Source organism: Plodia interpunctella, chromosome 9 (assembly GCF_027563975.2).
Source record: "Plodia interpunctella isolate USDA-ARS_2022_Savannah chromosome 9, ilPloInte3.2, whole genome shotgun sequence".
Classification (NCBI taxonomy): domain Eukaryota; kingdom Metazoa; phylum Arthropoda; class Insecta; order Lepidoptera; family Pyralidae; genus Plodia; species Plodia interpunctella.
In genome coordinates this window covers 8,138,030-8,165,406 of record NC_071302.1, presented here as the reverse complement: position 1 = coordinate 8,165,406, position 27,377 = coordinate 8,138,030, and the positions used below count along the sequence as shown (strand labels likewise).

Genomic DNA, 27,377 nt, shown 5'->3' with positions numbered 1-27,377 from the left:
TACCTACGTGTAGTGTCACCTCACGCGTCTTTCACTTCCTCTAGATTTAGGTATAATTAATCAAATGAATATTATTAAAAGGTAGTATAGGCTTGAAAAAATGTTTAGCCACCTTGTACGACATGATAAGCAAGTTAAAAACCTAATAGAAGACAAACTAGAAGCGAAAAGAGGAAAAAGAAAGCCAAGAAGGGCTTATATGGACCAGATAAAGAAGGAAGCAAGGGTGGGGACGTACGGGTGGGTAGGTGCATAACGAAAGCTGAAGAAAGAGGGAGATTGAAAGAACTCCACAGAACAATCAAATAGGGTATTAATATTATGAGCGATCACAAAAATATACAAAGGGTATAGTTATAAACAGACAAGTACTTTTTATTAAGTGAAAAGTAACGAACAGAAACTTGTTTATTTCCTTCCAAGAAAAATAGGAAGCTGTGCTGTAAAATCCTAGTTTTTATTATTCACGCTGGTAATATCAGACAACGTCAGACCAATCTAAAACTGAGACAGTATCAAAAGCATAAGTAAGCAATTCTCCATCAGAAAAGCTATGAATCTAAATCAAGCCAACTCGTCAAAGTTTGCTTCAGTTTCAAACTCATTTTCATATTGCCAGCGACATGGGTACTTGAACTTTTGGTTTTTACACTGCCCGAAAAGGAAGGATGTTGTTTGGTATACGTACGCTGAACTAGGTTATTACGACATGGCTGGGATTTTCTTGCAGTAAAAAAATTGTTACGCACTAAAGTAAAACTACGCAAAAATGTACTTTGCGTAGTATGTAACTTTTTTCATTCGATTCGATGCCGATCTATCTGAGTTCGCCGATTATGTGGAGGAGCAATCAAATTGTACGTGGCAGAGTTTGTACTATACACACAATAAGACGAACTCCAGACGCTAACGCGAATGAATGAAAGCTGAGATATACAAACTAAGTATGTACATTGTATATGTATATACCAACTTAGTTTCTATCTCAGCTTTTTCATCAATGCACGCGGGAACATACAAGTTTGACTTATACTGTTTGCCGATAGTGTATTGCCGACATTATGAGTACAGTGACACGAAAACGGCGGCAAAACATGGCCATACTCGGAATTCTGGTGCGACATAATAAACTTTAATAGCCTAGGTGTTACATAATTGCCTTCCCCTTGCACCTTATTACCCTAATTAAATAAAGTAGGGAACTTGTATGAAATCCAAGAAGTTACCAACTCGTAATGTCCCTTGTGATTAAACGGGGTTTAAATGCTAGCTTTTAACTTTAATTTTGCAGTTGCTGTTTTAAGTATTTCAACTTTTGTGTTGCGACAAGCTGTGAAGAGGTGCTACCGTGTCATTTTATGAGTTATAGATAGCCTAGCTGGACTTCGACGCTTTTCAGCTGAGGAAGAAATCGAAAAAATGCTTAGATGAGAGAGAAATTCATATAATATTGTACAAATGCGAATGTCTTTCTGTTTCGGCTAAACCGCTAGACCAATTTTGATGGAATTCGGTATGCATGTAGTTAAAGATCCCCGTTCTAACATAGGGTACTTGATTTTTAAATGAATACCCAAATGACTGTAATGGAAGATGAAAGTTTGTAGGAAAATCATGTCTGCTCCGCTTTAGCAGATCCAAGAGGGGTCGTTGTACAAGCTTTCTGTGCACAAAGCCAGCTGTTTTCTTATTTTATTTATCAATTTATGTACACAAAAACTACTACTTATTTCAAATGAAATTTCTTGACCCGTGAGAGGACTCACGGGTCTACAGGAAGAAATTGTGGTAAAAGTTGTACATAGAAATAAAAAAGAAAGGAAAAAATAATTTCTTTTTCTGATTACAAACCAACTGAAAAACTAAAATAAATCGAATTAAATTAGTTTAAAATCCGATTAGAACGGTCGACTCGACAAAGAAGATTTAAATTTAACACGAGAAAAAAGAATATATACATATATTGAATAAACAAGAATCTGTAATTATAAAGTTCCTTGCGATGTTACTTATGGAAATCTGAGTATCGCCAATACAGGCTCAGCCTCGGTCGCAAAATACAAAATATGCAAATAGCTTTAAAATTGACTTTGAGATCGTGTACCCCTGCTTAAGAGCGTTTGTTTATGCGGAGATTTTTACGAATTTTGTCGGTACTAAAAACACTCTTTATGTAAGTATACCAAATCTACTTACAAACAAATTTGTGTAATATATTAAAAAAAAATCGTTTGTTAATCGTAAAAGATTTGTTAATGTTTTATTACAGAAAAAGTTTTAGGCAGCTAAACATCTTTTTTGGTGTAGTCACCTAGTATAGCCGTTTCCATACTCTGTGAGTACTATGATGACTAGATTATTATTCATTTGAGTTGATATTGTCTGTTGTTTTATGGGGTATAAACTAATTTTGTATTGTATTGTTCTTCCCCTTGCAAATTAATATTTTTAATTCTTAGAATAAGTTACGGGGATTTTTAACCACTGGCTTTTTTAAAAACTGAAAACAATGTAATAAAATAAATAAAATATATGTATATAGACGAAATAGACGAATAAATAAATTGTTCAAAATATAACCATTGAACACCATTTGAACATTTGATATTTGGCTTCGAAAATCACGTGCCGGCTTGCGGGCGTCCTAACGAGAGAGACTACGTTTGTGGAATCCCTTATCATCGGAGCAACAAACATCATTCGAAAGATAAATTTCACAGGGATGATAACGTAGTTAAATATTTTTTTTACTAATGTTTATTTTTTCATATAAGATTTAATTGTAATAAGAGAGATCTTATTAAAAATCACACGTAATTAAAAAAACATGACAACATTAAAAACATGTCAAACATTTTAATTTTATACCATAAGGTAGCGTTGCATCAATCGTCTTTGACGTTAATTTAAAACCTGCATAGATAAATAAAAAATACCATGCCATTTTATCTAAACATCAGTGGACGCGGGTTAAAGTAAATTTTAACCCTTAGTTGATTGTTATTTCGTTTAATCTAACCCATACACAATGGAATGCGGACCGCTTCATGGATCATAAAGCCTTTATGAAGAAAAACTGCCGGCCCATAGACCAATTTATTCTTTGACCCACAAAAGAGCGCTATTGATACATGACCTCTGGTAGCCTTAAGAATGTTATATGCAGAGATAAGGATTTGAAATAAAATGGGGAGTGATACTTCTTAAGGTAAAATTAAGTTAAAAATTTACACCAAAACAAATTTAAAAGAGATCTATATTTTGATTAGGATTGATTTTTTTTATAACGATGTTATTGATAAGTAAATAAATTTGATCAAAAACTAATAACTATACAATAATATATTCATCTTAGTTAAGTATGACGTATCTGTATTACTAGTAATTTACGTAACTAGTATTGTTATTGTCACAGATCACAGGGTTCCGTCTATTATGTCGTTGATTGAATGTGTAAAATACACAGTATTAGATTACTGTGTAGATTATGTCAACAAATTAATATTTCCTAAAATAATTATTTAAAATGTCACAAGGTCGTATGGGTGGTTAAAAGTTTATATGTATCAAAAAATCACGACATATAATACTTTCACAATGTTTCAACCACTTTTCAGTCGCCGTTTAAAAATTGTCCAATAAAAAATAAAAAAATTACTTCATGGAATCTGTTAAAGATGAAAAATGTTTGCTTGGCATTTTCTTAAGGTATTCTTTGTGATTACGTGTTATTGGTTCCGTCGATATATTTCAGAGGGTAAACAATGAAATCTAATTTTGTAGGGGACTCCCCGACCGCGACAAATCCGAGATAAAGCACGTCTGTAATCTTTCTCATCAATATTATAATTGGTTGATTTTGTCTACTCTATTTTACAGACCAAATTCATACTTATTCAGTAGCAGCATTCTTTGTCTTTCACATGTACACAGATTACTTAAACGATTTTTACGGAATATGGTAGGTAAAATGTTATTAATAATAAGTTAAAATAGTTTCTTAGGCTATGTTTCTTTAAAATCAATCTACACAGGGTTATAATAAGGCCTAAAAGTTTATATTAAAAAATAATAACATACTTCTGTAATCTTTCTGGTCAATACCTATTATAATTGATTGAATTTCTCAATTTTATTTTACTGTGTTATAATTCCTTTTCTTTGAAAAAAAAGTGGCTATTTACTTTAACTTCATGAATAAAATACATCTGAATAATTTTCTCAGGAATGTTCCATGATGCGTATAAAAATGGAAATCGTCGTGGCCTTTAACTTTTACTGATTTTCTACTTTTATGTAGATTTTTGGCATTTGCATGTTTGATATTTGCAATGAGTGGCGTAGCTAGGTAACTATTGACTTCGTGCAAAAACATTTGGGGCGCCACCCGACCAAGGTTCGGTTGATCCATTTTGTTGTAAAAGTTATTAACCTTGCGGGTTAAAATTATCAACCTACGCGCCACCGCTGATAAGACAAAGTGGTGACTTTGCGTTTTTGTGCGCAGGATAGAGTTAACGTCGAGAGCAACTAAGCCTAAGCTAAAGCCTAAGGTAAGTTTTACTATATGAAATGGAATAATGAGTGAGCAAGAAAAAACAACGATCTGATAGCCCCTGAAGTTAGGGACCCAATGCTCTGCACCGTCTAGTGCTTTTATAGATACACCATTTTCTGCAATATAAATATAATTTGTGTAAGATGGTAATTTCATTATCAATCTGTTTTAATATGTTTTGTAAAGTATAGGATTTTTCATTCAGCATCTTCGTTTTAGCACTGTGATTTTTAGGTATCAGATTTTAAATTTAGTGCTTTTTTAAGGTATACGTCGATTTCACAAGAATCAGTTTAGATAAGTTTTCAGACATAAAGTTCATTCAACTCAATTTTACTGAAATTTTATGACTAATATCAAAAATTTTAAATTGCGTATAAATTCACAATTGTTTATTTATCTACTACTAGCTGCGCCGGGGGTTCGCTCCGGTACATTTTTTGTAATACAACCTAGAATAGGGATTATTCCAGTTATTCCAGTATTATTACGAGTGTTATTCTAGGTTGTATTACAAAAAATGTTGAGTTTATCTCGCCATCTACTTCTTGGTCTGTTCAGTGGAGAAATTAGCAATATTTTTTATTATTTATCTATCAAACATGAAAATATAAAAATTTTTTGTTGTATAAAATACGCTAATACGTTGAAAATGACACGTGTGAGAGATTACAGGGTTTCTTTTGAACACTAATATCACGAACCAGTGGTTTGCTCGGCGCTCATTTGGACATAGAATTAGTGAAGAGGGTATTTTAGTGAGTGGGCGTCATTTAATTTGTGCCAGAGAGTGCACGGACAAGGGTTTCCGCTTCGTACGCTTGCTTACAGACATTAATTAGATTTTACACTGAACAAGTACAATTTACAATTTAAAAGAAGTGGTGGTCATCCGCCTGTGGATTGAAAGGTCGCAGGTTCGAATCCAGGGAAGTAACACGGGGAGTAGTTGGAGGTAATATATTTTTGGCGACCCATCACGTGACCGACTATAGCAGAACCGCGAATAGCGGTGAGCGAGCTGCGCCACCGACCTCTTCCCGACCAATGTGAACTGCTATTAGGAGTCAAGAGATGCTAATGTCGCACATTTTGTACCCAGAGAGGAAGCGGGGCGATAACGGAACAAGCCGACTATATAACACAGTTAATAACGTTTGGGCACTGCTTGTATCTTTTGTTGTAGTGAAATCTAGTCGAGATTAGTTTATCAGAAGGACAATCGTTATGCACTCTGCTGTAGTGCAGCGATAAATGCCAACATAAATATGTTAAACCACTTTAAATTCAACTTTAGAATGTCATGGACTGGTAACTTCAAAGCATGCTTTTACCGTTTATATTACTACAAACGTTTGCCTGTGGCTTCGCCCGCGTGAACTTCTGTGCGAAAGCGGAATAGACATGATTTCTATACAAATGTCTGCCCCCCCTTTGGGGGTTGATTTTTGAAAAAAGTAGCAATATGTTTGAAGGGTGGTCTTTAACTACATGCATACCAAATTTCATGAAAATCGGTTCAGCGGTATAGTTAGCCGCCTATTGCACTGCGGTAACAATGGTGAATTTGATATGAACTGGACAGCTCGTTGTGCTGTCGTATGTACACAAACAACGATTGATAGTTTGCATTCAACGAATGAAAAGTTACCGATATAGAAAATATACAAACAGATATCTGTTTGGTCAGCCAGGTTTATTGGACTGTTAGCTATGAAACTGCGAATTCCATGCCATGCCGGCCGCGTCCATTCTAGTTAAATATCGCGATTGCTTTTGTGATTGCATAGAGCCGATAGTATTAAACGATATCGACTATTTTTTGTAGTTGTTTTTAAATAAAATTTCACGCTAAACATTTTATTTACATATCTAGGAACTTTGATTGGGCGTATGGTCCCACCTTAGAATAGGACCATTCCATATCCTCCCGTGGATGTCGTATGAGGTGATTATGGGACACACAGCCTAGGCAGCTGATAGGCGATACTAGCATTTCCAAGAGGGTTGACGTCAGGTTGTAAAATCACAGGTGAATCTTCCAAATTTTAAGGTTCTTTTTTACGCTGACCTCGGGTAAGTGGCTTCACAACCTCGAACGCAACCATGCAGAGATGAGAGAGAGGCAATAGAATTATTTTAAAAATGTTTTCTATCATTTAGAAACATATACTTATAGGGATAAATATCACAGAGTGAAGTCCCAAAGTTCCGAGACTTGTGTTATCGGATACTAACTCAATGATACTGTAGTATATTCTATAACATATACAGATTAACATCCAATACTCAGGTCGAACTGTGAAAGATAACTTGACCTGACCAGAGATCTAACCCGGGACCTCCTGGGCAGCGGACAGCATTTTCTGACATACGTCATACGTAGCGGACATACGTCAATTTTATTATCTATTTCTACTCATACTATTTAAAAATTAATAGAATTAATATTTGACGTTCTGCGCACATCTTAATTGTGCCTGAGAATAATCTAAACACGTAATTATAATTACGAAGCAATAATGTTGTTAGCCATTAAACAATGTCTAAGCATAATCAGACCATAGCGTTTCCGAAAAATGTGTCCGGGAAGACACGCAGCCATTACACGCAATGTATATATGCTCTATAAACTAGTTATTAGCAGCAATGTATTACTCTGTTTATTCAAAGTTATGCTATGCTATTTATTAAGAAATTAGACCTTTACAGGCATTTGTTCACGTCAAATTTAAAATTTAACAATTTTACTTACTTTTAACCACTTTATGTGGGGTCGGTACAGAATGTCAGTCTTGTTCACTTCTCTCTCTCTCTGACTTGAATGTAGATATTCCTGGTTGTTTCATCAGCCGTTGGGCGTCGGAGCCTAGACCCATTCCTAGTTTTCGCCTCCACTTCGAACGGTCGTCGGATTCCTAGTTGACTGACAGACCATTGGCATATACAGGTGTATTTCTTAAAAATCTACAAACTACTAGCATGTAAGTGTAACTCTTCAGCTTGTGTTATTAGAAGAATCACAGAGCTGACAAAACAGTTTGAATAAATATGTTTTCTTTTTTGTAAAAGTAAAAAGGATGTTCATTTGCAATTACTAACATAAAAATAGGAAAGCGGTCGGCCGCAAAAGAGAATCCTTTGAGGAAGAAAACGGGAAAACGTTTAGATCAGAGAGAGATACACCTTAGATAGTGTTTCCAGTAACAAACGTTTGGTCCACATAATTATCACAGTGGGAATCGGAGGCTTCGGGCATACATAATTATACATTTTTGTATATAGTATATAGGATGAAGAACTAAACATATGTTGACCCGAACACAATACACGACGACGTGCGTGATATCCAACTGATTATAGAATCACTCAAATGGAAAGGGATAATGGTTTATGGATCACGTCATGTAGACGGATATTGAAGCAGTGGTAATTGAGGGTTTTACGGTAGAGGTTTTGTTGTAACAAATATAAATACGAACTTAATTTTTCTTTCTCAGAACTAAACTATATCTTATTCGAAAGAACACGAATCTATTTCATCTGAACGTATTCGCAATTTGAATGGCTTTTTAGGATTCCGTACCTCAAAAGAATAAAAAGGAACCCTTATAGAATCACTTCGTAGTCTCGTACTGGTATCAAGTTGAAATTTACATGAAATATCTGGGTCGACAGTCCCTTGAAGTTGTGAAAAATTCAAATCTGTAATTCAACGCGTTCAAAATATATGACCATTTACGTTGATTTTTTGTAATTTCATGGGAACCTCAAAACCTCCTGTACTTCCCGTTGATCGAGAATGGTGAAATTTTAACAAGAAGGCAAAACTAGCAGAGCATATAAAGGGAAAAATCCCAAAGTTGATATTTTATGCAAGTAATTTGTCCAAGGAGTTAAGTAAATTTTACAACAAGCTATGTTAGCAAACTGTGCACATAATGACTATTTAATTAATGTGTATAATCACTCCAGAGAGTGACTTTACCGGAATACGCGGTCAGGCAAATATTTGGATATGATTAGTTTTGCAATTAGCAACCTAACCTGCTGTTTGATTGTTTAAAACTAATTAACATTAAGTAATAGAATTCGTTTATTGAGTATTGAGAAATTTTGGCGATAGTCTATTGGGCAGTCGCAAAGACACAGTTGCGAAGTAATTTCATTCGGTCATACATCTCTGTTAACAATCGTCTTATTATTGGTATTAGTGTAATTATTTTTTGATTTAGTTTATGATATATACATTAAATGATAGTGTAACTAAGCGGAAATAGTGAATGTTGCTTCAATTTCAAAAGTTTAACAGAAACAGCAAACGATCGAGGTATACGGTAAGAGCAATATAGTCATTATGAAGAGGAAATCATTTTAAACCACTGTAATTTTAGGGATATTAGTAAAGATTATAATTTCATTCTCTGTAATTTCATTACTGTATTTTAATTTTAATGCATGTTTTCAGTTTGTCTGTCTTGAAGGCGTGTAATACTAATAGCGATTAAGAAGTTTACTATTCTAATTTAATATTGTACCCGCAAAATAAAATTTCATCGAAATCTGTGTAGTAGATATTACACGATTGAGTAAAAAATATTCATTCACTTACATCCCAACTTCGCATTTGTAATATTGTATGAAAAAAAAGGTTATATAAATATCTTAAAAATAATCTACGTTTCAACAAATATGATAGTTTTCTGATTTCCATTCGTTCAAGAAATCAAACGTATTCTAATAAAAAAGTGCGACAGAAAATTTCGTCTTGTTTCGAGGTCAACATCGAAAAATAGCTCAAATCTCGAGCATTTCCTAATGCCATTGTATCGATATCTCGGTCTGGTCTCTCGTGTATCGAAGTATTACCCTAATGTTGTAATTTGGCGGGAATCCAGACTTGGTTACACGTCACAGCCTGGCGCGATACATGCTTTATTAGACCTACAACTTCACAGCATATGCTACGAATTTACAATTTACATTAACATTTTAAATTAGTGTATCAGTTTACTTTTTTTTGGAATTTTTTAATGGGTTAAAATTAAAATAGGTTTAATTTTTTTAGTGTCTAAAAATGTGTGTATTTGACATAATATCAAGCGGTAGCAACCGTATTATAGAATTTGGATCTCGTATTCATGTATATATTTTCACGATGTTATTATTTATTGGTAGCAATTACCCTAATGAAAACATTAGATATGTATTATCTTCACAGGGACAGCTATTATACAAATCGAGATTTTCCATAATATGATAAGGAGTCATCTAATTTAATTTATTCTTCATTGCATTACACATGTAATGTAATTAAATGTGGCGTAAATTGACTAACAACGAAAGAAGTATTTTATTAAGATTGTATTTTCTATAACATTTTAAAATAAAACATTTAAAGGTATTTGTCCGGCAGTTGCTCTGTTCAATTTCAAACAGAATTACCTCGTCGCATTGCTTTAGTCGGACGGAGTGTCCGGTGTCAAAATGTTTTGTCCACTGTAAAGGATATCCGGTTAATAGAAGCTTGTTAAATCAACGAAACCTTATATCGTTGTAATTCTAGATTCCCCTTTGAGCAAAACAACAAACAACTCCCAAAATAAATTCCTTAAAAATCCGTTATAATACAAGATCTGTACGGGAAAGTTTTGGAAGTATCAAAAAGGGTGTTGAAATTTATATTTGCAAATATCAGAAAGAGTTTCGAAAGATGAGAAGTCAATGATGGGAGCTGGTCGGTGGAAGTTTTGAACAAACTACACTAGTTTCGTGGGCGATCGCAACAACTTTCCACATAAATCGAGGTTCGTTAATAATTTACCCATTCGGAATACGAGACCTGGGAACTTGGAGCGACACAAAGGATCTACGCCGATGATACGTGTTTGTATGAAATTGTAATAACTATTCTATGTAGCTGTTATTTTCGTATATTTTTCAAAATATCTGAAGAGATCTGATTATTTGGAGACTACCACTGATTTCGTGTGTTGTATAATCGTGTGCACTATGAAGATTTTGAGAAGTCCCAGGTTCGAATCCTACTCGTAGCACATGAGTTTGTATACCAATAATTTTAGTTTGAAAATATTAGAGGTTTTATAACTCTCCACTTGCTTTCGGCTCAAAATTTGTGCTTGTTGAGTATGTTAGTTATATAATTATTCTTCCATAACAAATCTTATTCGCGTGCCGTTCCAGTTTGTGAAAATCAACTTTGCCAACGCGCGATAATTTGTCCTCGAAATTTGTGTATAATAAAATATTATTGAAGAAAATTCTTTTCGTGATGTGGAATTGACTCAAAAAGATTTTTTTTTGGAGAAAGAACGAATGTATAAGTCGTATTTATACACATAATGAGTACTTATTGAAAGCGGAAGCTGGGTGTCGACGCTCTGCGGCTGAGGAAACTGGGAAAACGCTCATATAGGAGAGAGAGAGGGTGATGTACTTATTGTTTTAATTTTTCTCTCTTTCTCATCTGAACATTTTTCCGGCTACTACTTTTGTCTCAAAATATTGGAGACCAGTGTGCTTTTCTACATTTTCCTCTTCATATCGCACGGACTTCAGCAACTTTAGTAGCCAGACCATTGGACCGCGTATTCTCTTTGACAAAATCAAGTTAGCAATTTTAAGGTTAACCCTTTCTGACATACATGAGCTTATTGAAATGTCTGATTTGTTTGTCTCTTTGTTTATGCTAACGGTGGTTAAGAGGAGAAAAATATACAACCAGTTTGGACGACACAATTGTAATAAACACGGCCGCAATTTCATCACTCTCCAAACTTTACTCGGATAAGTGTCGATTTGAAGAAATAAACAAAGGTCTCTCGTAAATTTCTTGTTTAGGACGGCCTTGTTTACGAGGTGTTTCTTGTTGTTCTCACTCCGTTTATGTTTCGGGTTATTCAACGACCACACTTCGTGGTGTGGGCTGTGGTCAAATGAAAAAAATAGTGTTACAGGGCAACATAAATACATAAATTGGTGTTAAAAGAAATTTTTAACCTGTTTTTAATATGTTTAACAGATGATGGGTATGCAATGGTATAGGCCTATACTAATATTATAAACGCGAAAATTAATATTTTCGTGGTTAAACATAGGCCAAATCTTCAAATTCAAAGGTTTATTTTTACTTGGACTTTGGACTTGTTCACCACAGCCGTGAAAGCAATTGAAAATATGCCAAGATTTTATATAATTTTTTTTATAGAGATTACTTAATGTTTCTATTACTCTTTTATAGATTCAAATAAAAAATGTTTAGAATGTAACATCAATTTATTGGCGGACGTATTGGCCTTTTACCTACACAATGGTGTACCTAATCAAATTATAATTGTAAAAAGAAATGTTTTTTTTTCGAGTCTAACCATTTGACCACTCACAAACAAACAAACACCATGTGGCCAATAGTGAATAACCCTATGTTTGTATCGGCCAGCCCTCCGTTTATGGTAATGAGGGTAATGTTAGCCGCAAAATAAGATAAGAAATCATAGCGCAATTCTATAATCTAAGGGCGCAAACTTTTTTACCGTCTTTCCCCGCCAAAATAGCTTCCTCCCAGTATCATTTGAATAACATAGGGTGATATGCCTATTTGATTCAATATTCAGTTAGGGACCTAGGTATTCCCTGGGTTCGCATAAATGTTTATTTCTGAACTGCTAACTGAAACCTTAAAAAAGGATTAGTTATAAGACCTTGTATCGCATAAATATTGAATTTATTATTGATGTTGTTTTCCCGTTATTTGTATACGTTTTCAGAAGAAAAACACGAATTACATTTGGACGAAACGAGTTTCTGTAATTTAGCATTACTGAGATGTTTCCATCTGTTTCGTTCCACTCAGAATGTCAAAGAGATAGACGATTGATTTGGAGATTATAATTTCTTTTTTGTTAACCTTTATTTAGTTTAACCTGCCTCGATGGCTTTCTATATTTTTGTAATCAAATTTGGCTCTGACGATGGAGCTGTTATGAAATTGTCGAAATTCTGTGAAAATGAAAAACGGCTCCGTAAGTTTAGTAGAAACCAAAATCGAAATTCTTAATTTTTTTACAAAAGCCTTAATAGTTAGTTGGGGCTCACCAATTAAGTTTGAACAGTCTGTACCTATCTGGTGAGTCCCACTGTATCAACGTAATGACAAACAGTAAATAATAAAAATCAAACTTTAATAAATTTACTTAACTTTAATTTAATGTAAGTAGAGCCTTACTTTAAATAAGGTTGATTTTTATTTTTTCTATTATTTTATCTAAGCGTGTTCTTAGTTACATTTTTGGCTGTGTCGTCTTCTACCCACGAACTTCGGATATCCGTGGAAATATACCTTCGAATTTGTTACAATAATAATATTTCCCCTACTATATCGATATCGATACGTCCTACTCTATGGCGTGAAACACGCTTCAAAATTGTGCCGACTAAAAATGATTTTTCTTTGTTGCAGGATAAAATGTGGCTGCTTCTACTGCTATTTATGGTCCCAGTGCTGGGTCAGCAGTGGGTTCCGTGTTCAGAACTAAACGATGACCTCCGGTACCCATGCCGGTGTCGAGTTCAGGTGGACCGGGCCTTGCAGCTGAGGATCCTGATGGATTGCGATCGTGTCGTGTTTAGTGGAGACTTCCCGACGTTGCCTTATGGAGCTCCCATCATATCCTTCAGCCAACGGTGGGCTGGACAACAGACCTTACCGACACAGGTATGTGAAATTTTAAATAAGCACCTTTAATTTCTATATTTTAGTATTAAAAAAAAATGAATTGAAATGAATTGTAAATAATTTTTCTTTTGGTCGATTGAATTAAAATAATCAAAAGCCGTCAAGTCCGTGAACTACAAAATATTTTTTTTCTGGATTCCTTCAAAATCAGGTCGTTTCAGACAAAGCCTAATCTCACGAAATTAAGTTAAGTCTGAGGAATTAACTGTACCTTTACGAAATATATACGACTACACTGTTACATTTATTTAGTTGAATGTTTTTGAAGCTAATATTATAACGGTTAGATTGTTTCTTATACAAACTGAGATGTATATTGTGGTTGTGTGTTTATATTCATTTGTAAACCAAACCAATGGCCCATCCTTGCTTCCGGCGAATGAAAACATCGCGTGGAAACCTGCACAATGCGCTGTTCAATATGTACGTGAATAATAACACAAGTCTCGAACTTACTTAACTCAATCTGTCTGATATATACCTATTTTTTTTATACTACTGAGCAAGTAAACAGACATGCGGCCTGATGGTAAGTGTCAGTCATCGTAATCCTTAGGCCCTGAATAAATATTTCGCGCACTTTAAATTATGTCAGATATATTTCCAAGACTCAATGGTTAGTGCTAAGTGGCGTAGGTTTGTGCGACGATAATGGCGGTTAAGCGGCCTCTGCAGTGGTCAGCCACAGGATGGGCGGGAAATATATTATTACAAGACTTCCATCAACTGCGTCAACCCGATATGGCGAAGGAAGTCGACACACAAAAAAGATGAACCCGTTGGTCCAAAGACAAAGATCATATTTTCAAAAATATGAGTTTATATTATTTACAACGAGTTATTAAAAGAAAATGTAATGGTACCTACATGTATCACCGTCAAATTTAAATGGAGAGCATGTTGTCATCCCACAAAACAAAAATATCGATACTATGTCGAAAAATCGTTATCAGTCAGTAATGATCTGAGGTGCTTTTTAAATAAATTGAAATAAAATTGTCTATATTATCCTATAATTTCGCAAGTTACAATGAGGAACAGATAAATATCTAGCGCATCCACGAACGCAACACTCAAATATCGCCAATAGAGAGAGCAAGACATAAATATGATCGTCGATAGTATAAGCCTATATAAATGTATTTACTCTATTATAATGGCAACCACCACGCAAACCCGGTATTATAATTACCGCAAATAACTGGTAATATGACATCCAATTTGCCTTTGATTGCGATTAACCGACCGACGAGACCTCCGGGTTTCGATACTAGCGGGTATTTAATTTAATTAATTTGAAGGCAGAAATGACATAAATAGTACAGTCACCAACACGACAATCTACGCAAATTTTATTCAATATTTTTACTTTCCCGTAAAGAGGTCTTATGCAGAGCCGCTTCAAAGTGTTTGATTATATGCACCAATGTATAAAAAGTATATTTATGATATCAGCCATAAATTATACTGATGATGTCCTACCAGCCCAGGGCACATCTATTTTATTTATTTATGTACACAACATAACAGTAAATATAAAACTTACAAATTGGAAACTAAGTACAAAGGTACTATTTATTTCTAAAAAAAAATCTTCCAGTAGACCCACGAAAGAAGAATGGGAAAAAAGAGGCATTGGCGTGTACAAAAAAGAAAAGATACAATAAACTTAAATATCTATCGGCTCAAACGATCATGCCGTGGCATTATTATGTAGATTCATACTACAATAATATCAGTATTTTCATAAAGCATTGTATACAAGCAATTGTCAATAGTGTCCGATATATTCCAGAGGATAAATTCGCCGCGCGGTCGGAATGTATAATGGAAATTTAATTGCTACAGCCGGAATCAGCTGGATGATGCCGCATCATCGACGTCGGATGAAAAGCGGGGATTTCGCGCGTTTGCACGCTGATTGGCATTATCCCGTTGGACAATGGGAGCCGCGGATGTGAATATCTATATAGCAGATATGGGTTTACGAGTGATTTACGCCCAGATTTTAACCAATTTCTTTCCGAAATGTCCAGCGCTTACTAAATTTATATTGGTAGAGTTTCTACCGGACTTTTTTGAAATAAACTAAAAATACAAGGTGTACATCTATGTTTGCTACTAGGTTTGATTTTGACTCCAGTTAGACCTATTTTATAGGGAATAACACAAAAAGCTTTCAATTTATTTTAATTATTTTCAACAATTTTACCTATAGCTGGGAATCGCTACCTTATGACAAAGCAATTTAAATTTTAATATTTTATTTGAATATTTAACAGTAATATCACCTATTTTTTGAAGATTTATAACTTAATTCGAGGTTTTCTGAATTAACCAGGGGTGTTCGAAATTTTTATTGAACGAAAAATATGTTATTCGATATTGTTCATTGCAGTACCTATTTTATTTTAATTGAAGCTGACATGTGCGTAGTGTGCCCTGTACATATAGATATAAGACTACTCACAAAGCAAATTATCTAGAGGCAATGATGCTATGATAAGGTATGTGTAATTTGTACAGTCAGTGGGCTAAACCTGAATGACAGACTTCCGTACGAAATTCAGAATTCGTGTCGACTATACGCTTCGACGCGTTTGGTATTTGTCGATCCATTAGTCTCCACGGTCGACAGGCCCAGTAGTGCACTTGATTTTATGTATGTAACTGCACTTGTTTTATTATTATTTAGATGAACTTATCACGTGTTTGTCCTTGAAAAGACAAAAAGAGTCGATAGTCTCGAAAATCACAGACCACGTTTGGTTCGATATTATTGTAATTTGTCATATCAGTTTCTTGTATCTATTTTTAACAGACTTTAGGGTTGCATCGTATCAGTCAACTTTGACGTTAACTTTAACCTGCGAACCGCCATCGTTTAGATAAAATTCAAAATCAATGTCAAAATTGACTAATGTAACCATAACATTACACTACCTACATACGCCTCTCTTTCTTTATACCAATATTCCTATCTTGTTATTTTATATAAAACAACGCCGTAATTATTGCTATCAACATTTTTCATTTAAGATAAGTTTGCAAGTTAAGTTCAACCTTAACTCCTTTCCTGTCATCCTCGCGTGTTGCCGTTACGCCCGAAGCCTTTAAATACAACAATAAAATTTTGAAGATTTTTCAGTTTTAATTTTGTGACTGGCCGGCTGCCAGACGTGCGTTTCCTCGATTTCCTACTTTTTCGTCTGCACTTCACACGGACGTCGTATCACAGTTGTCAAACCATTTGGTTGCCTGTCATCTATTAAGACTTTGTTTCCCTTAGTTGCCTCGGAGGATATCCACGGGCGGAATGATCCTATTTTAGGGCGAAAACTACTACCAAAAATTCTGCGATACAAATTACCCCGGTTCAAATTGCTCAAACTTAATGACACAGATGATTTATTTAAGCATACACCTGATACATTGCTGGTAGTGTCTTCGTCACTTTGCCAATAAATCATTAATTTATATCCTACAAAACAATGTAAAGCTATCATGACATACGCATAAAATAGTAGAAAGTGTCAAAGAGTACTTAAAACTTTCCTGTCGAGTATATTAGGTATACCTATTTGTAGGTATTTCTAACTGTATATCTGTTTTTAACAAACATTACATATACAAATATATACATACACTGTAAGTTGAATAAAAGCTTGTAAACATTGTATTATATTTCATACGTAGAATTAGAATGTATATATGTGTATATATCCTTAAACAAATATTTACAAAAATGCCAGTCCCAGATGATCGTTGTCTTGAGGTAAAGTTCGCAGAAGTCTAGCAACATTGCTATACAAACTGACAGTGCTTCCAGCCTTCCGGGAACGTGTTACCTTTTGGTTTTATATAAAAAAATAACGTAATTCGAACGATGACAGGCACAAAGCTACAATCAATAAAGCCACATCACGACAGCCGGATGGGCCGGGCTGGATCGGCCGATTTCGCACTTTTTGCCGGAGATTGGCATTTATGGAATCGTATGTTTCCACGAACAATTATTGCCATTGGGCTGTGAAATATATTTCCCTTTAGTTTTACAGAAAAAAATATTGTATGTTAAATGTTACTTTTTTCCTAAATGACACAAATTTGAGATGTCGATATTATCACGTTTACGGAGAGAAGACTGTAATTAATTTCTCAATAGGGCCAGTTCCGCTGTCGCCAGTGTAAAACCTAAAAAAAATAATAAATTACACCTAAACCTTCCTCAGGAATCTGTCCGGTAGTTTTTGAGTTTAACACGTTCATACGGACAGATTTATTTTTACAACACTATAAGGATTATATAATATACGACAGATCAACACACAACACTTTAAAAATATTATAGTTTTTGGACTGATGGGCAGACATCATTATCATAATTTTAGCTAGATGTTTAGGATTTGGCACTGTGGCGCCCTCTGCTCTTCTCTTCAGAATTTATTCATTTATAACGAACTACAATGGAGATATTTATTGTCTCCACCAACACAAACAGTGCGAATCTACAGTTTAGAGCCGTACTTGTGCTGTAAGTGCCTATGATATAATGTATTCGACATCAAAGTTTGGAAACTCAAGATCGTCACAAGTCCCCTTTCGGATGTACTTACTATTCAAAGTATTCAAACTGGAGCAAGTTTCAAAATCTAGAAGTTTCTACGAGTATGAAATGTTGCATGAAATGAGGTACAACATAGCTTTCGTTTCGATTTCGTTGACTGCTTAGATTGAATGTGACTTTAAATTAATTTAAATTTGTTAACACTACTTAGTAATAAAATTACTCATTATCAATTAGTAATATTAGGTCCTTACATATGAAATTGGCGTTTGGTATAGGAGGAACAAACAGTCGAATATTTTTTAATATAATATATTTATTTAATCAAAGTAAGAACCATTATTATCTATGCACGTTTGCCATCTTATAGGTAGTTCATTGATCTCTTTACAAAAAAACCATTCCGACGGGAATCAATAAAATCTTTGAAGGCGGTTTGGATTATCACTGGTGCCACGGTGGAACTCGCACTCGTAAATAACGAGATATTTCAAGTTTTCCATTTTGTAAACTGAGTGACGCAAACAGAAAAATCAGAAGAAAAAAAAATAAATGAATGACGGTTAACGAAACACAAATACATGTGTAAATAGCTGTATAAATTTGAATTTGGGATTCCAAACCAAAGAGGAGAAATTTATGATTAAAGTGGCCAGTACAACAAAACGCCAATTTCATATGCAAGGACCTAATATGATGATCAGACCGATTTTGGTCGTGGCGGCATTTACAACAAAAGGATATTAATATCCTATATAAGTCGTGTGCTTTAAAGTAATAACATAGCCATAAAGTCAATAAAGTATTTTTTTACTATCTCGTCTTCTATTACAAATTCTGGCCGTGTCGGAGGAATTTGTGAATCCAGAGAGTTACTTAATACGTTACACAGTTATCAAATACTCCTTACCTCAGATAAATTCTTTTCAGATAATCCTTACCTTAAGAATAAATAACGGATTTAGTAGAAACTTAGCTAAAAATTCGCCGAGTCCACAAGGGTGCTTTATACATCAACGCGAGTCGCAAAGGTGTATCGCTTCGGCAATTTTAGATTTTCCGAATTGGACTTTGATACTTGCAAAATAGAGAGGCAAAAGTATGGCAATTTTCCTTTGCCGAAAATAATCGAATCAGTTTCGTCAGCTTCTTTTTTCGTTGCTACCAGTGCGATCGGAAATTAGAACGTGCATGCCTGTTTCCTTTATTCTCTTCACTGTTTTTGTTAATTTGTCCTGTGTTGTATATAGTCTGTGCTTTTGATATGCAAATTGAATTTAAAACTGAAATATTGAGTCAGTAGATAGTAAAATTAAATCATATACGAGTATAAGCACATATCCTGCGGGTATTTATTTTGTTGAAAAATGTGTTCATTTTCAAGCTTTTATTTAACTTGCAATGTAAATATGTCTAGGAAGCCGATATTTTCATTTTCTTAATTAATAACCATAAGAAAAACAGATCTCAAAAATTTCTTACTTTTTAATTTCAGATATTCTCATCGTTCGGCCTTCCACTAAAAGAAGTGGACTTCTCCCACAACAGTCTTCGTCGTTTACCGGACCGACTACTATCCGGGATCCGGGGCAACCTGACCCGGCTGGCCTTGGCCGACAACCTGCTCGGGGACAACCTTAACCCGATCTTCTCCACTGCCGAGCTACACAACCTGCCTGCGTTGGAAGAACTGGACCTGAGTGGAAACAGCATTCGAGGCATCGAAGAGGGACTTCTGATTGGATGTGATGTTCTTAAGGTTAGCTGGCAGTTATCAGTGTGCTCTCCTGAGAATAACATGTTCAATAAACACAACTGGAAGTCAAGTTACTACAATAGTTCCTTACATATTATCCTCTACCGCGTCTGTCTGTCTGTGCGTGATAAATTCGAAAACGACTGCAAGGATTTTCATGCGGTTTTCACCAATGGATAGGTGTATAATTTATTATGTTTTTACTCGAGCGAAGCCAGGACGGGCTGCTAGTTGATTATTAGTTGAAATATCCTTGAACGGGAGTTAAGAGAACGGCCTTAATTATTAATAATTTTAACTTATTATGCAAATGGGTAATACTGACGGGATAGTTTTGTAATTATTCGCATAAATACAATGCTATCCCGCCATAGTCAAACATAGTTTTTGGCATTATCTGCAGTTTGGTGTGTGAACCGCGAGTTCGAGCTGTATAATAAGTGTTATTTGTACTAACATTTGACCATCAGAATCTATAAATCTCTATATAACTCCTCAAATACTTATAACTTGAGAAACTGACGAGCATATTTATAGTTTACTTATTTATCTTCTTCCATTCAAGGTCAGTGAATCAAAGCATCAGACTAAGAGCATAAAGCATATATGACCTATTTTTAGCTTGAGGGCAGACCACGCATTTTATATTTGCTAAACTTCGGAGACTTGTCAGCGACAGGCGTGCTACCGACGTCAATAAAGAGTAACAATTATAATAAACACACATTTGGAAATTATGTATAGATGTACGGAAAATACAATTAGGCAGAATAAATATTTGTTCCTACTAATCCTTATAAAATTGTATGAATGTGAATATTTGATGTCAATGTGTGATTGTGTGACTTGTTATTCAATCACGTAATTTGACTGGATAGATTTCGATGAAATCTTGTGCCCAAATTCTAGAATAGTTAAAAAAAATATATACTTGATTTCGAATCACACGCAAATGAAATTGCTGGCACATCTAACTAACATCTTTCTATATTATAGTGCTCTTAAAAACTTCTTTTTTTTATTATTCGGATACCAGGGCAGTAATATTTCGTAATAAAAAACATAAAAGTTAAACTTTACAAGTATCGTCGTCTCGTTTTCCACGGAGTGGTTAATGCATATTTAAAATAAGGAAAGGACTTTCACTTGGAAACTTTTCGACTAACAAAACGTAAGTAATCATTCATATCAATACAGAATTAAATATTTACTTTTTGATTTGGTTCATGTTTGTTTAGAGAAAGTGTAATTGAATAATACATTTTTGAAAACACATACAAGGAAAACAGTCAAGACAAAATTTTCTTATTTGAATAATGCAAATGTAATGGCGGCCCGTCCAGGCTTCACTCGTGTAAGATCATAACGAATTATAGATCTAAACCTTCCTTAGGAACCACCCTAGTTATATATTGGTAAAAATCCGATGCTGTAGTTTTTGAGTTTATCGCAATCAGAAACAGAGATATGCGGCAGAGGAGTTCGTTTTATAATATGTATGGATTAAGTTTAGGTTGGTAAATTTAACCTCTGTTGTGACCCATTCTGTCAGTTAAAGTATAATACTTAATATTCATTGCAGCAAATTAAAACGACGAAATATCAATTTTGCTGCGACCAATTTTCAGCCAGTTATTTTATCTACTAAACTATCTACCTAATAAAAATGATTTACTATTTGTATTGGATCATCTTCTCCTGATGAGATACGAGTACTGGACTGGTATCAAATAAAGGTATTGTGGTATAACCCGGCTTTTGTTGCAGATATTGCGTCTGGATCGCAATAATATCCACTCGGTGCCGTCGACCTCCCTCAACGGCCCGCAGGCGCTCAGGGTTATTTCTTTGAGGGAGAATCGTATAGGTAATCTTGTCCTTTTGTTTTGTATATAGAAATAATTTAGCCACTGACAGATTCGTGTCGTAAATATCGCGAAAGTGAGTGTATAATATTTAATTGTCACGCAACTTGAGTCTATATGGGACTTTAGTTTGTGTTCTGTTTTGCGTTTGTGTGTGTCTGACGTGGCCTTTTCGAAAATTTCGAAGTTTTAAAAAAACATGATTGATATTTTATCAGAGGTACATCTTTATTAATATGAATCTCGATTATTTATATATATACATAATAAAATATTTTTTTATTTTGTCAAGCAGGTAGCTTGCGGTAGGTAGCGGCGACTATTTCTTATGACTAAAATTGATAAATTGAAAACGATATTTTTTTTACAAGTCACTTTTTTTTCATCATGTCTTTTTACACATATTATTTTGGTGATATAACAAATAAAATGAAAAAATATCTAATGACAATTTTGATTCCATTTTCAGTGACGATACGACAAGCGTCATTTGTATCCCAGAAAACTCTGCAAGAAATAGACCTCCACGGGAACATGATATCTGCAATCGAAGGGGGGGCTTTTATAGGCCTAGGGGAACTCCAGTCGCTCGACCTCGGCCGCAATCGCCTCTCCAAATTCAATAGCGATGTCTTCCAAGGCACTGAAAACCTTGAGAAGTTGGATTTGTCCGAAAACTTTATCACGGATTTTCCAACGGTCGCTCTCAAGTCCTTTGCGGCGCTCAAGCATTTAAATCTCTCCAGTAATATGATTACGGTAAGTGATTTGATGCTTTATATTTTGAACAGAAAGAAAATCAAAATTTATACTTACTTATAAAATGTCTGTTACCCGTGAGAAGCCCGCGATGCATCAGTAAACTTTGACGTTTAATTCAACCTGTGCAGGAATACGCAAAGTACACCATTTTATCTTGTGCAACCCACCCTAATTATATCTATATCAAATTTCATCAAACTCGGTTTAGTAATTTAGCCGCAAAAGCGTGACAGACAGAATGATCGACAGATAGACTTTCGCATTTACAGTATTAATAGTGTACATGTACCTTCACCAATTTCTTCAAAGTTTTCATTAAAGGATTTTAGAGGAAATTCAAAGAACTTTAGAAGGTGTTAAATGTTCATAAATATTTCTTCTGAAAATAACTTTATTAGGGTTGCTAAAATTAAATCTATATAGAAATTACTAGAAAATCCAAAATAAATTATGTACGATATTATTTTCAATAATTCAAAATTCGATTTCAATTAAAAATGGCCGGTGGCCCGAAAGGATTGGCTCCACGTAAACTGGAAGTTGTTTTCGATCTAAGAATTTATTTACGTTGATGACTTCGTAATTGTTGATTTGCGAAATGAAATCGTTATCTTCCTTTTCGAGATTTGGGAACTTTTGACGTTGTTTTGATTGTTCTAAGTTATTTATGGTAGGAAGGGTTGTGAAATGTTTTGAACCGTTTGTCAAGGAAGTTTAAAAGTACTCATACATAAATATGGCTGTATAGTTGATATGTAAGTATAATGATAGCCAAAGTCAATTTAGATTATGTCTATGATATTTATAATATGTTTATGGTCTGTTTGAATGCTTTGACTTTAGATATTGATTTTTAACGTCTCTAATGTTTCTAATTAATAATTAGAAAACACGCGGGCTCCGAAGCCCCTGCGGTGAAAATTTGTTATTGCATGATTTCCGTAAGGAATTCTTTATATGTAGGATTGAACATTCTCAACAAAGAAAAGAAAAGGATATTATTTTTTATAAAAGTATATTAAATACCTATATTTTTGTTTCAGAACATTGACAACAGTCACCTGAGTTCCTTAGTGTCGCTGCAAATGTTGGACCTCAGTAGAAACAACTTGGTGAAACTCTCACCCGGCACGTTTGTCGGACTCACTGAGCTACGTTACTTGGATATTGGTGTCAACTCATTAAGAACTGTGAGTTTATACTTAAAAATTGATTACAAACACACTACTTATTCTCAATTGTTTTTATCATAATAATGCAAAATAAACTATTCGTTTCAGGTTGAAGATGACGCATTTGATGGATTAACGAGCCTCCAAACTCTTCTCCTCAGAGACAACAACATTCTTCTCATCCCCGCGACAGCTCTCTCTCGCCTACCAAATTTAGTTTCCGTACATTTAGGATTCAACAGAGTGACGGCATTATCGAGCGATATCCTACGAGCCGTATCCGATAGAGTTACCTCATTAGTCCTCTCTAGAAACGTCATCAGAGAATTGCCAACAGCGGCTTTTGAACATTTTAAAATGTTACATCATCTAGACTTGTCAGGAAACTTATTGAATTCTATCGCCGCTGAAGTATTTACTGGCTTGGAACAATCTCTTCAATATTTATCATTAAGCCAAAATAGAATATTAGGTTTCACAGGAGAAAAACTGAAGTTCATTAACCTCTGGTTCTTAGATATATCAGGCAATCAAATATCGGAAATTCCTGTAAACGCGTTCGATTCAATCCCAAGTTTATTGTATTTGAACATGAGTTACAATGACCATATAAGTACACTACCCCAAAATCTCTTCCAAAACAATCAAGGATTACAGTCTATCGACTTAAGCCACATCGGATTAAAGGCGCTTCCTGTAAATTTATTTACAAAAACGCCCAACGTGGAATACATTTACTTATCTCATAATAATTTACAAGAGATAACCGAAAATACCTTTAAGAATTTGAGAAACTTAACCCATTTAGATTTGTCTTACAATAACATCGTTAATATTCGAACGCCGTCCTTTGTTAATGTGATGTCGATTCAATATTTATCTCTGAAAGGTAATCAGCTCAACGCTTTTAAAGGAGAATTTTTCAATACCGGCACTAGTTTAGAAGTTATAGATTTATCTGATAATCAGTTGAGCTACTTATTCCCCTCATCCTTCAAGATTCACCCGCGCTTAAAAGAAATAATACTCACAAACAACAAGTTCAACTTCTTCCCGTCAGAACTTATAAGCACTTTACAGTATCTGGAATTAGTCGATTTATCTGGGAATGCTCTGAAGAATGTCGATGAGCTCGATTTTGCTCGACTACCGAAACTTAGGACTTTGTTGTTGGCAAGAAATGAACTTGAAACAATTAGCGAGATGGCTTTCCATAACTCTACTCAGATACAGCATTTAGATTTATCAAACAACAAAATCGATCGGTTGGGTGACAGATTATTTGAGGGACTAATAAGATTAGAGCTTCTTGATTTAGGAGGAAATATTCTTACTGAACTACCTGATAACATATTTGATCGAACTAGATTGCACATGCTGGAGAAGATTGTTCTAAGTGATAATTTATTCGAACATCCGCCTCTAAAGGCGCTTCAAAAACAATATTTCTTTGTATCTTCTGTAGACTTGTCTCACAATGAAATTGTCGATATACCGGCCGAAAACAATGTTATGGTGAACATAAAAAAGTTAGATCTTTCATTTAATCCTCTTTCTCAAAAATCTTTAAACAACATTTTGACTGAGCCGAAAACAGTTAGGGAGCTGAACTTAGCTGGTACTGGAATGACACACGTGGGACAACTAGAAACACCCTTTTTATATAGTCTGAATTTATCCTTCAATAATATAACCCAATTGTCTGATAAAACATTCACGAGAACAACTCTTTTAGAATCGCTAGATATTTCTCATAATCAGTTTGTTGATATTACTAGATCAATTGCTAGTTCTTGGCCCAAATTAAAAAACCTCCAACGACTTAACATTTCGAGTAATCCCGTTACTATGTTAGTTGAAGGTGACTTTGACAGCCTCTCTTCACTTCGTGTCCTTGATATGAAAGACTTGGATAGATGTACTCGAATAGAGAAAAATATCTTTAGAAGCTTACCTAATCTTGTTGAACTACGCGCTTACGGGTATCCAAGGTTGGGATACTTTGATGTGCAAGGTACTCTGCAATATTTACTTGCCCTAGAAAAACTCGATGTTGAATTGAAAGATCCAAATATCGGCGCTGATCAATTGCATTCTACCCTACATCCTCGTCTCGAAGAATTAGGAGTGAGAGGTTCTCGATTGAAAACGGTTTCCTCGGGTGTTTTGGCAGGTTTAAAAGCACCAGCAATCACGGTGAGATTCCGTAATACATCAATAACTAGTTTACCTCCAGCACTTCTTTTCCCGTTACCTAGGTCTTCGCAGATAACTATAGATATAGGAGGAAGTCAGTTGAGCACTTTGCAGCCTCAATTATTGGTTGCTCTTGATGATCGTCGCGCAGATTTGTCAATGTTTGGATTGGACTCAAATCCAATTAGATGCGATTGTAATGCAAGAGCACTGCGAAGGTGGTTGCCTGTAGTTGGCATTGATGATGTACGTTGTGACGCTCCAGAGCATTTGGCAGGATTTTTGTTAGTAGAAATTGGAGATGACGAACTGTCGTGTGAAACAAAACGAAGAACAACAGCCACATCTTCCACATCGAGCATGGCAACGACGTCGCCTCCGCGTTTGGTGCATAGGACCTCAGCGGAGCCTGATATAATTTGGTCTGTTGCTCCTTCACATGAAAGACCAAAAGCTTCGGGCGAACCGAAAGGTGCACCAGTGGTTGGTGTGGCTACTTCAACGAATGACGACAATTTGATTATAGGTATAGTAGGCGGTGTAGTGGCATTTATAGCTATATTGATCGTGGCAATATGTATTGTTAGGTTAAGGATGACATCGACATCATATAGAGGAGGCCCATTGGCAAGTAGTCCAACGACAGGAGCAACTCCTATGTGGGGTCCTCCTTGGCCTGGTTATGCTGCAACGCTTCCTCCAGCGTCCTTGTCAAATGCAACTTTGCCACATAAGATGCAACAGGGACCGGGATCAGTTCGGTACTTGGCACCGCCACCACCAGCCCCATATTTTATAAGTATGCCCCCACACGATGATAAGATTTATCGGTAAGATTTTTTGCGACAATAGTATAGGTAGTATTACGCCATTGATTTGTAAATATAAAAGCGCAAGAATTATCATATCAGTTGTGTTTTGTTTCTATTATTGGAAACTTTTCATTCGTGCATTGTTCATATCGTTGTAGATATTTATTGCTCACGTGGTTCTGATTAAGTTTATTTACGTCTTTAGAAAGTAATATTTTTTCCATATAACTGACTAGGTTTTCTTGGTCTAGTCTCCAGTGAAAAGTTTCAAAATACATCGTTGTAATACAGAATAGTGCCTATAAGTTTCATTTTAAGCTTACTCTTTAAGAAATTGTACGGGATATGTCAATGTGTATGTATAATATTTATTTAACATGGACTTGCTAGATTTAATTCTTAAGACTTATTGTTTATTATACATAAATAAATATATTAAATAAATATTATTTAATTATTTACTCGTTGGAGTATATGTTGATATAAGTATCCTTTCGCAATTTAACATTTTAAAATTATGTACTGAATTACTATAAAGGTTTTATGCTATTTTTCTGGATGTGTTACTGTGTGATCAAATAAGTAATATATTTATTCTTCTTTCTTCTCTCTCATCTCCGCATGTTTAAAATATTGAAGATTCGGCTGTGATTTTACAACCGGTTAACCTCCATGGGAATGTAATTGTTGGCTATCAGCTGCTTAGGATACATATAGCCTTACTCACCTCGTATAAAATTCACTGGAAGATATCCTGTGTGGTCCTATTTTAGGTCGGATCCAGACGCCACACTTTTTCGTACTTTATTGGCAAGTAAAATTTCTGAAAAAGAAACCGGAAAAACTCTCATACCAAACACACACAACATCCCCAAAATTAAATTGGTTAGTGACTCTATTTAACAAAAACGAAACACAAATTCACGCCTGCGCG

At 34.9% G+C, this 27,377-nt stretch overlaps 1 protein-coding gene across 1 annotated transcript in view; it reads left to right on the top strand.

Annotated features, from left to right (window-relative positions):
- Nucleotides 1-26,609, top strand: part of LOC128672504 (uncharacterized protein) — an 84,646-nt gene extending 58,037 nt beyond the window's left edge. The window contains exons 3-8 of the mRNA XM_053749702.2: nt 13,038-13,292; nt 19,376-19,639; nt 21,404-21,503; nt 21,971-22,260; nt 23,307-23,453; nt 23,544-26,609. Of these exons, the coding sequence (XP_053605677.1) occupies nt 13,044-13,292; nt 19,376-19,639; nt 21,404-21,503; nt 21,971-22,260; nt 23,307-23,453; nt 23,544-26,465 (3,972 nt within the window). The 5' untranslated portion in view covers nt 13,038-13,043 and the 3' untranslated portion in view covers nt 26,466-26,609. The remainder of the gene's footprint in view (nt 1-13,037; nt 13,293-19,375; nt 19,640-21,403; nt 21,504-21,970; nt 22,261-23,306; nt 23,454-23,543) is intronic.
- Nucleotides 26,610-27,377: the final 768 nt, after the last annotated feature.